Source organism: Lethenteron reissneri, chromosome 28 (genome assembly GCF_015708825.2).
Source record: "Lethenteron reissneri isolate LAM-NWPU_2019-01 chromosome 28, ASM1570882v1, whole genome shotgun sequence".
NCBI lineage: Eukaryota > Metazoa > Chordata > Hyperoartia > Petromyzontiformes > Petromyzontidae > Lethenteron > Lethenteron reissneri.
In genome coordinates, this window is record NC_083806.1 from 3,242,906 (window position 1) to 3,254,490 (window position 11,585).

The window sequence follows — 11,585 nt, forward strand, 5'->3', positions numbered from 1 at the left end:
GCCCACACACCTGCCCACACACCTGCCTCACATTCCTGCCCACACACCTGCCCACACACCTGCCCACACACCTGCCCACACGCCTGCCCACACGCCTGCCCACACACCTGCCCACACACCTGCCCGCACACCTGCCCGCACACCTTCCCACACACCTGCCCACACACCTGTCTACACACCTGCCCACACACCTGCCCGCACACATGTTCACACACCTGCCCACACACCTGCCCACACACCTGCCTACACACCTGCCCACACACATGTTCACACACCTGCCCACACACCTGCCCACACACCTGCCCACACACCTGCCTCACATTCCTGCCCACACACCTGCCCACACACCTGCCCACACACCTGCCCACACGCCTGCCCACACGCCTGCCCACACACCTGCCCACACACCTGCCCGCACACCTTCCCGCACACCTGCCCACACACCTGTCTACACACCTGCCCACACACCTGCCCGCACACATGTTCACACACCTGCCCACACACCTGCCCCACACACCTGCCCACACACCTGTCTACACACCTGCCCACACACCTGCCCACACACCTGCCCACACACCTGTCCACACACCTACCCACACACCTGCCCACACACCTGCCCACACACCTGCGCACACACCTGCCCACACACCTGCCCGCACACCTGCCCACACACCTGCCCACACACCTGCGCACACACCTGCCCACACACATGTTCACACACCTGCCCGCACACCTGCCCGCACACCTGCCCACACACCTGCCCACACACCTGCGCACACACCTGCCCACACACCTGCCCGCACACCTGCCCACACACTGCCCACACACCTGCCACACACCTGTCCACACACGTGCCTACACACCTGCCCACACACCTGCCCACACACCTGAGCACACACCTGCCCGCACACCTGCCCGCACACCTGCCCACACACCTGCCCACATACCTGCCCACACACCTGCCCACACACATGTTCACACACCTGCCCGCACACCTGCCCGCACACCTGCCCACACACCTGCCCACACACCTGCGCACACACCTGCCCAACACCTGCCCGCACACCTGCCCACACACCTGCCCACACACCTGCCCACACACATGTTCACACACCTGCCCACACACCTGCCCGCACACCTGCCCACACACCTGCCCGCACACCTGCCTACACACCTGCCCACACACCTGCCCACACACCTGCCCACACACCTGCCCACACACATGTTCACACACCTGCCTACACACCTGCCCACACACCTGCCCACACACATGTTCACACACCTGCCCACACACCTGCCCACACACCTGCCCACACACCTGCCCACACACCTGCCCACACACATGTTCACACACCTGCCCACACACCTGCCCACACACATGTTCACACACCTGCCCGCACACCTGCCCGCAGACCTGACCACACACCTGCCCACACACCTGCCCACACACCTGTCCACACACATGCCCACACACCTGCCCACACACCTGCCCACACACCTGCCCGCACACCTGCCCACACACCTGCCCGCACACCTGCCCACACACCTGCCCACACACCTGCCCACACAACTGTCTACACACCTGCCCACATACCTGCCCACACACATGTTCACACACCTGCCCGCACACCTGCCCGCACACCTGCCACACACCTGCCACACACCTGCCCACACACCTGCCCACACACATGTTCACACACCTGCCCGCACACCTGCCCACACACCTGCCACACACCTGCCACACACCTGCCACACACCTGCCCACACACCTGCCCACACACGTGCGTACACACCTGCCCACACACATGTTCACACACCTGCCCGCACACCTGCCCGCACACCTGCCCACACACCTGCCCGCACACCTGCCCACACACCTGCCCACACACCTGCCCACACACCTGTCCACACACCTCCCTACATACCTGCCCACACACCTACCCACACACATGTTCACACATCTGCCCACACACCTGCCCACACACCTGCCTACACACCTGCCCACACACATGTTCACACACCTGCCCACACACCTGCCCACACACCTGCCCACACACCTGCCTCACATTCCTGCCCACACACCTGCCCACACACCTGCCCACACACCTGCCCACACGCCTGCCCACACACCTGCCCACACACCTGCCCACACACCTGCCCGCACACCTGCCCGCACACCTTCCCACACACCTGCCCACACACCTGTCTACACACCTGCCCACACACCTGCCCGCACACATGTTCACACACCTGCCCACACACCTGCCCCACACACCTGCCCACACACCTGTCTACACACCTGCCCACACACCTGCCCACACACCTGCCCACACACCTGCCCACACACCTGCCCACACACCTGCGCACACACCTGCCCACACACCTGCCCGCACACCTGCCCACACACCTGCCCACACACCTGCGCACACACCTGCCCACACACATGTTCACACACCTGCCCGCACACCTGCCCGCACACCTGCCCACACACCTGCCCACACACCTGCGCACACACCTGCCCACACACCTGCCCGCACACCTGTCCACACACCTGCCCACACACCTGCCCACACACCTGTCCACACACGTGCCTACACACCTGCCCACACACCTGCCCACACACCTGAGCACACACCTGCCCGCACACCTGCCCGCACACCTGCCCACACACCTGCCCACATACCTGCCCACACACCTGCCCACACACATGTTCACACACCTGCCCGCACACCTGCCCGCACACCTGCCCACACACCTGCCCACACACCTGCGCACACACCTGCCCAACACCTGCCCGCACACCTGCCCACACACCTGCCCACACACCTGCCCACACACATGTTCACACACCTGCCCACACACCTGCCCGCACACCTGCCCACACACCTGCCCGCACACCTGCCTACACACCTGCCCACACACCTGCCCACACACCTGCCCACACACATGTTCACACACCTGCCTACACACCTGCCCACACACCTGCCCACACACATGTTCACACACCTGCCCACACACCTGCCCACACACCTGCCCACACACCTGCCCACACACCTGCCCACACACATGTTCACACACCTGCCCACACACCTGCCCACACACATGTTCACACACCTGCCCGCACACCTGCCCGCAGACCTGACCACACACCTGCCCATACACCTGCCCACACACCTGTCCACACACATGCCCACACACCTGCCCACACACCTGCCCACACACCTGCCCGCACATCTGCCCACACACCTGCCCGCACACCTGCCCACACACCTGCCCACACACCTTCCCACACAACTGTCTACACACCTGCCCACATACCTGCCCACACACATGTTCACACACCTGCCCGCACACCTGCCCGCACACCTGCCACACACCTGCCACACACCTGCCCACACACCTGCCCACACACATGTTCACACACCTGCCCGCACACCTGCCCACACACCTGCCACACACCTGCCACACACCTGCCACACACCTGCCTACACACATGTTCACACACCTGCCCGCACACCTGCCCGCACACCTGCCCACACACCTGCCCACACACCTGCGCACACACCTGCCCACACACCTGCCCACACACCTACACACACCTGCCCACACACCTGCCCGCACGCCTGACCATCGCGCGCGGTGTGGCCACATGCAGCTCACCTGCTGCTATGAGTGGACACGAGCCCCGTCATTGTCCGACCAGACAACCCGTGCCTCGGTGACCTCCCCCCACTGACCCCGGCTCCCATCCACTGACCCCGGGTCGCTCATTGACCCCGGCTCCCTGCACTGACCCCGGCTGTCTCGTTGACCCCGGCTCATTGCACTGACCCCGGCTCTCTCGTTGACCCCAGCTCCCATCCACTGACCCCGGCTCTCTCATTGACCCCAGCTCCCTGCACTGACCCCGGCTCTGTCGTTGACCCCAGCTCCCTGCACTGACCCCGGCTGTCTCGTTGACCTCGGCTCAGCCGCCGTTGCCGTGAAATCCGAGGCTCTGGGAGCGACTCACACTCTCAGTCCCGCACTCGCCGCATGTCATCACGATTCGGCGAGGCTCAGAACTCAGGGCCCCAGCTCGCTAACCACGACCCTAATCCCAAACCCTAACCCCTATCTCTAATGGCAACCCTAACCCCAATCCTAACCCCAAAATCCAGCACCCCAAACCTCGAACCCGCGACCCCAAATCTGGGACCCCATAACCCAGGACCCCAAACCTGAGACCCCCAAATCCAGAACCCCAAACTATGCACCCCGAAAACCGTGGAACCCGACATCTGCCACCTCTAAACCCGCGGCCCTGAACCTGGGACCCCCAGAACCTGGCAGCCCGCTGGGCGCGTGACTCACGGCAGCTGCTTGAGCTGAAAGAAGTCGTCCTCCATCTTCAGGCCTGGCCGCAGTGGTTCCTCATTGTCGGAGACGCGGGGGCGCACGGAGCCGCGGGCTCTTCAGCACCAAGGGGGGTGGTGGTGGGGGGTGGGGGGTGGGGGTGAGCGAGGGAGGGAGGGAGGCAGGAGGGAGACGTCTGCCTCGAGGGTCCCTCGCTGCTTCGGTTCCTGCCGCAAAATGAGAATCAGCAGCCGCAGCAGAATCAGCAGCAGCAGAATCAGCAGCAGCAGGAGCGGGTTTGACGATCAGCTGTTTCAGCACCAGCAGCAGCCGCGGCGGCTGCGGCGGCTCCGTTCAGCACCTCGGACAGCGGCTCTCCGCGTCGCGAGGCGCCGCGATTCGATGAGCCGCGCGCCGTCGACTCCACGGCAGAAGCGGATTCGATTCCGAGGCTACGATTCGATTCCCCGGTGTGCGAGAGCGGCGCGCGAATCGAGGCCCCCGTCGTGAATCGGCGTTGTGCCCCGTCCCCGATCGCCCGCAGCGGCAGCGCTCGCCGTGCCCTGCAGGGGGAGACGTGGGCTGCTCCCTCTCCGTTACCCTGGCACCGTTATCCTGGCACCGTTAGCCTGGTCCAGTTACTCTGGTCCAGTTACCCTGGCCCCGTTACCCTGGCACCGTTAGCCTGGTCCAGTTACTTTGGTCCAGTTACCCTGGTCCCGTTACCCTGGCCCCGTTACCCTGGCACCGTTAGCCTGGCCCAGTTACCCTGGGCCCGTTACCCTGGCACCGTTACCCTGGTACCGTTACCCTGGTCCAGTTACCCTGGCCACGTTACCCTGGCCCCGTTAGCCTGGCCCCGTTACCCTGGTCCAGTTACCCTGGCCACGTTACCCTGGCCCAGTTACCCTGGCCCCGTTAGCCTGGCCCAGCTACCCTGGTCCAGTTACCTTGGCCCAGTTACCCTGGTCCAGTTACCCTGGTCCAGTTACCCTGTCCCCGTTACCCTGGTCCCGTTACCCGGGCCCAGTTACCCGGGCCCCGTTAGCCTGGTCCCGTTACCCTGGCACCGTTACCCTGGCCCCGTTACCCTGGCCCAGTTACACTAGCCCCGTTACCCTGGTCACGTTACCCTGACCCCGTTACCCTGGCTCCGTTACCCTGGCCCCGTTACCCTGGCTCCGTTACCCTGGTCCAGTTACCCTGGTCCAGTTACTGTGGCACCGTTACCCTGGTTCCGTTACCCTGGTTCCGTTACCCTGGTCCAGTTACCATGGCCACGTTACCCTGGCCCAGTTACCCTGGTCCCGTTACCCTGGCCCCGTTACCCTGGCCACGTTACCTTGGTCCAGTTACCCTGGTCCCGTTACCTTGGTCCAGTTACCCTGGCTCCGTTGCCCTGGCCCCGTTACCCTGGCCCAGTTACCTTGGCCCCGTTACTCTGGCCCCGTTACCCTAGCCCCGTTACCCTAGCCCCGTTACCCTGATCCTGTGACCCTGACCCAGTTACCCTGGCCCCGTTACCCTGGCCCAGTTACCCTGGTCCCGTGACCCTGGCCCCATTACCCTGATTGCGTTACCATAGCCCCTTTACCATATCCCTGTTACCCTTGCTACGTTACCCTAGCGCCGTTACCATAGCCCCGTTGCTATGGCTGCGTTACCCTAGCCGCGTTACCCTAGCCCCGTTACCGGTTCCCCTTGGCAATGGGCATCTGTGGCAGGCTTGGGTGAGAATGACCCCTCGTCGCTCGCGACCCGACCCCGCGCCCCACGGGCTCGGCCAGGGCAGCGTCGGCTTCAACCCCGGGCACGGGTGCTGATAGCGGTGACAGTGATGGCGGTGGCGGTGGCAGTGGTAGTGGTGATGATGGTAGCGGAGGTGGTGCGTTGAGCTAGGTCCACTCGGCCTCAAATGAGTACCTGGTGCAATGCGCAAACATCGTCATTGGGGAGACGAAGGCGGCCGAGTGTGGTGCTGGTTACCCACACACCCTAAGTGTGCCGTTTCGGCGTTGATAGGTGCTCGCTAACAGCACTTGCCCCAACAGTCTATTGAGGCTATACGGGGGATCTTTGTCTTTGTGCTTAGCTGTAAAAGCGCCAGGAGGCGGCGCTCTTTGTCAACCAAAAGGAGCGTCAGATGATAGAGGGGTTTTTTTTGGGTTCGATCGCGTAAATATAAAAGTGTCGTGAAACCCACCAACACCCCTAATACAGCACACCGGTGTGTTGGAGAGCAAATCCACAACACTGACAATCTGAGTATGTGAGTACCACGTTTCGCCAGTAAATACAAGTAGCTTCATCAGGCGGACAGCCAGATTTGTGGAGAAATCTTCCACAATGAGTAGAGGGATAGATGCGATGACGTCACTTGCGAGCCATTCACGTGCGAAGAGGGGGGGGTTAGCGAAACGTCGTACTCAGATTGTAAATGTTGTGGTTTTGCTCCCCAACACACCGGTTAGTGCTGTACTAGTATACTACACTATACACTACACTATACACTACACTATATACTACACTATACACTACACTATACACTACTATACACTACACTATACACTACAATGCACTAGTGCTGTACTAGTATACTACACTATACACTACACTACTATACACTACACTATACACTACAATACACTAGTGCTGTACTAGTATACTACACTATACACTACACACTACTATACACTACACTATACACTACACTACACACTAATCGGCACGTTCTGTTTACGTGACAACCCTTACTAGTTGGCTGTGTCGGGTGGTGGCGGGTTTCACGACACATTCATATTTACGCGATCTAACCCCCCCCCCCCTATTATGGATGATATTGGTCGCGAAAAGCCCGCAACGTGTTAAACAGAAAGTATCACCGCGTCCTCGTGGAGAGCAAAGTCCGCCCCCACCACCTCGCGGTGTCTCCCACACAACAACCCTCGCCCCAACACAATGGCCGAGCCAGGATTTTCAGATAGGAGGGGGAGGGGCAACCTCTCCAGCAAAGAAAAATGATAGAGGAGTTTTGATTTAAAGCTTTCGTGACTGCAGGGATTCATATTCTTGGTTCTTTCGGTAAAGTCACGTAAAAGGGAAATAATAAAACAATATAAATATGAAACAATAAAAATTATCACGACGTTTCTCACGACGTTTCGACTGCAACACAAGCAATCATCATCGGGTGTGGATTTTTTATTGTTTTATATTAATATTATTTTATTATTTCCCTTCTACGTGACTTTACCGAAAGAACCAAGAATAGGATAGAGGAGTTGTTAGTAAGTAATGAGTTGTTAGTCAGTAAGGACTTGTCCCTTGCTTTTTATTCGACGCGTGTGCGGCGATGGCGCAGCCATCGATCGAGGATCGGATTCGAACCGCGTTGTGTGATCGGCATCGCGCTCGCTGAAGGTGAATGCTTTCCGAGAAGTCGTGTACTGTATACACAACTGCGCACAATTCTGAGTCACTTATAACCGCTGGTGAGTGAGCTGGTGAGTGAGCTGGTGAGTGAGCTGGTGAGTGAGATGGCGAGTGGGATGGTGAGTGAGATGGTGAGTGACCTGGTGAGTGAGCTGGTGAATGACCTGGTGAGTGAGCTGGTAAGTGAGCTGCTGAGTGAGCTGCTGAGTGAGATGGTGAGTGAGCTGGTGAGTGAGATGGTGAGTGAGCTGGTGAATGACCTGGTGAGTGAGCTGCTGAGTGAGATGGTGAGTGAGATGGTGAGTGGGTTGGTGAGTGAGATGGTGAGTGAGATGGTGAGTGAGCTGGTGAGTGAGCTGCTGAGTGAGATGGTGAGTGAGATGATGAGTGAGCAGATGAGTGAGCAGATGAGTGAGCAGATGAGTGAGCAGATGAGTGAGATGTCTATTGTCCTATCATCTCATAGAGTCCCTGGCACATAATAATATGCTACACAGTGGCAGTGGGGGTCGCAAAATGCCAATTTATTTCTAATAAACCCCAATGATCCGATCGAAATGAGAGATTTCGATCGGATCATTGGGGGGGGGGGGGGGCACGTGCCACCCACCCCCACTGGCTCCGCCACTGCCCGCGCACAGCGCAGGGTGCTGCGTTGCTGGCACATCCCATCGTCCGCACGCCCCTCAGCGACGCCGTCGTTCACAGCGGCGGCGTCTCGAGGCAGGCGAACTCGGGACCGGTTTGGACTCTCGGCGTCTCGTCAGCAGTCCAAACAGTCCGCCCCAACCACGTGTCAGCGGGGTCAGCAGCACTGAGGGGCCGTCCATACATAACGTCACGCACCTGGGGGGGGGGGGGGGGGTCAGACATTTGTGACGATGTGTGACGAGGGAGGGGGGGTTTGAGAAATGTGACGTCACATCAAAATGCGCAACTTGAAATCAATGTAGACAACACGTTTTACTTAATTAAATAGACTTTTTAATAAATGTTTTCTCCTACAATATCAGAGTGCAGCGCCACATTAAATACGCACTACAATGACAATAGTTTAAAGCGATTTGAAGCAGGTTTTATTTTTTTGGGGGGGTGGGGGCAGAGCTTTGTGACGTCATATTTGAGGGGGGGTCTGACTTTTTGTGACGCCGTGTGACGAGGGGAGGGGAGGTAAAAAAATCGTCCAAAATCGCGTGACGTCATTTATGGACGGCCCCTGATTGGTGGTGGTTGATGCTGATGTTGACGTTTCTGATGATGATTTTTTATTTTAGTGGCAGTGATGATGATGGTGACGGGAGGCATGGTCATAATATTGGTCAGTACACAGCAATGATGATGATTGCATTGGTGGTGATGGTTTCAGTGATGACAGTGGTGGTAGTGGTAGCGATGCTGCTGATGGTCGAGACATGGATCGTGCTGGTAGGAGACATGGTAGTGATGCGAAGGGCGGTGGTCGTTCGGTTGATTCCGATGATGGTGTTGTTGTTGAAGATGAAGATGGATGTTGGTCAAAGTGAATATAATATCGATGGCGAGAGTGGTGGTCGCAGGTGAACACACACACACACCTATCGTGGTGTGCATGTCGTGGTGTTTACGTATGCCGTCATTGCATGTATAGGTCGATTCTGCCTTGGAGTGAATACCGGGTGTGATGTGTAAACATTAGCACTCCGATTAGCACGGTCGTCTACGTACGGTGCGAAAGAGGTTAAACATACGGCACTTGGGAGACAAAGGCGGTCGGGCGTGGTGACGACCCACAACGCCACGTGTTCAACACGCCAACTGTTTATTGATGCTCGCTTGCCCCAACAGTCTGTGAAGCTAAACAGGGCTCTTTGTCGTTTGTGTGTCTACGTGCGCCTGTTGATTTAGCCTGACACGAGGAGCGGCCGCTGCGTTGTGTAAACATCGGCAGCAGCGGGGAGACAAAGGCGGCCGGGCGGACGTAGTGTCACCAGGTGCTCGCTCACAGCCCGCTGACTCCGCGTTTTGCATTTCGTCCTCATCGCCCGCGTTGTTCCGCGCCCCTTTGTCTCCCCGCAGGGGTCAACTCCGCGCGCCGAGGTCGCGCACCCATTGTGCCCGCATCTTTTATATTGCCTCTTCGCCTCCCCTCCCCTCCCCTCGCCCTCCCCTTCTCCTCCCCTCGCTGACTCCACGTCCACCCAGGACCTCCCGGATCCATCGACCCTCCAGGGGGCCGTGACCCTCCCGCGGTGACCTGCGGAGCACGCGGGCGGCGTTTTTCACTGCGCCCACTGAGGGTGACCGCGCGCGCGTGGGCCGTGGGGTTTGTTGTGGGAGGCCGCGACATTGAGCTTGGCCGCGGGGTGACGCCTGCCGTGCCATTGTTCTGTGGCTAACTCCCCCCCCCCAGCGCAGCCGCTGTACTCGCCGTGTTTGTGTTTCTCCAGCACGGAGCGGAGTTCGCTGATGATGGTGATGATGGTGATGATGGTGATGATGCTGATGACGGTGATGACGGTGATGATGCTGATGATGGTGATGATGATGATGGTGATGATGGTGATGATGATGGTGATGATGGTGATGATAGTGATGATGCTGATGATGCTGACGATGGTGATGACGGTGATGATGGTGATGATGCTAATGATGCTGATGATGGTGATGATGCTAATGATGGTGAAGACGGTGATGACGGTGATGATGGTGATGATGCTAATGATGCTGATGATGTTGATGATGCTAATGATGGTGAAGACGGTGATGATGGTGATGATGGTGATGATGCTAATGATGCTGATGATGGTGACGATGCTAATGATGGTGAAGACGGTAATGATGGTGATGATGGTGATGATGGTGATGATGCTAATGATGGTGAAGACGGTGATGATGGTGATGATGGTGATGATGGTGATGATGGTGATAACGGTGCTGTCGCCACGGGCTCCGTGGCCGGTTCGCGCGTTCCCTCCCATACCGTCTCCTCCTCTCCCGTTCCGCGTTCCATCCCTCTCTCCCCCACCTTCCACTCTCACGCACTCTCGCAATCCCTTTCTTACACCACCACTCTTGCCCTCCCTCTCCCCTCCATCATCCCCGCTCTCTCACTCTCCACCTGCTCTGTCTTCTCACTCCCCCTTCACTCCCCCCCCCCATCTCATGCCCTTCGTTCTCCCATCCACTCGTACAGTCCCCCCCCCCCTCTCTCCTATCTCTGTTCTCTTGCACTTCCCTTCCCTCTTCCTCCATCTCCCTGCCCTCTCTCATTGTTTTTACGATCAGAGGAAACAAGAAGGTGCTCGGTGTAGTCGGCACTTTGCTTCGTTCATCATTTCGTTTTTTTTTACTTTGCTTTATGTAAACCCCCACGTCTCGCTCACTCTCTCGGTCACTCTCTCGCTCTCTCTCTCTCTCGCTCTCTCGCTCACTCTCTCTTTTTTTTACGATCAGTGGAAACAAGAAGATGCTCGGTGTATTCGGCACTTTGCTTCGTTCATTATTTCGTAATTTTTTTTTTTTTTTATTTTATTAAATTTACATTTTTAAACTCTGCTTTATGAAAAGCCCCACCTCTCGCTCACTCTCTCGCTCACTCTCTCGCTCACTCTCTCGCTCACTCTCTCGGTCACTCTCTCGCTCACTCTCTCGCTCACCGAGCACACGGCCTCCTCCATCGCCCACTGCTCCTCCTCTCTCGACTTTCCCTCCACCCCCCTCTCTCTCGCCCCCTGCCCTCGCGCATCTCTACGGATGTCAGGGGACAAACTCTCCCGGACGCCCCCCCCCCCCCTTACCGGGGACCCTCGGTTCAACTCTCTGCTGGGGCCTCGGGGTCT

At 58.3% G+C, this 11,585-nt stretch overlaps 1 protein-coding gene across 1 annotated transcript in view; it reads right to left on the reverse strand.

Moving 5' to 3' along the window:
• SVOP (SV2 related protein) overlaps positions 1-4,488 on the reverse strand; it is a 41,026-nt gene extending 36,538 nt beyond the window's left edge. The window contains exon 1 of the mRNA XM_061561773.1: positions 4,354-4,488. Within this exon, the coding sequence (XP_061417757.1) occupies positions 4,354-4,388 (35 nt within the window). The 5' untranslated portion in view covers positions 4,389-4,488. The remainder of the gene's footprint in view (positions 1-4,353) is intronic.
• Positions 4,489-11,585: the final 7,097 nt, after the last annotated feature.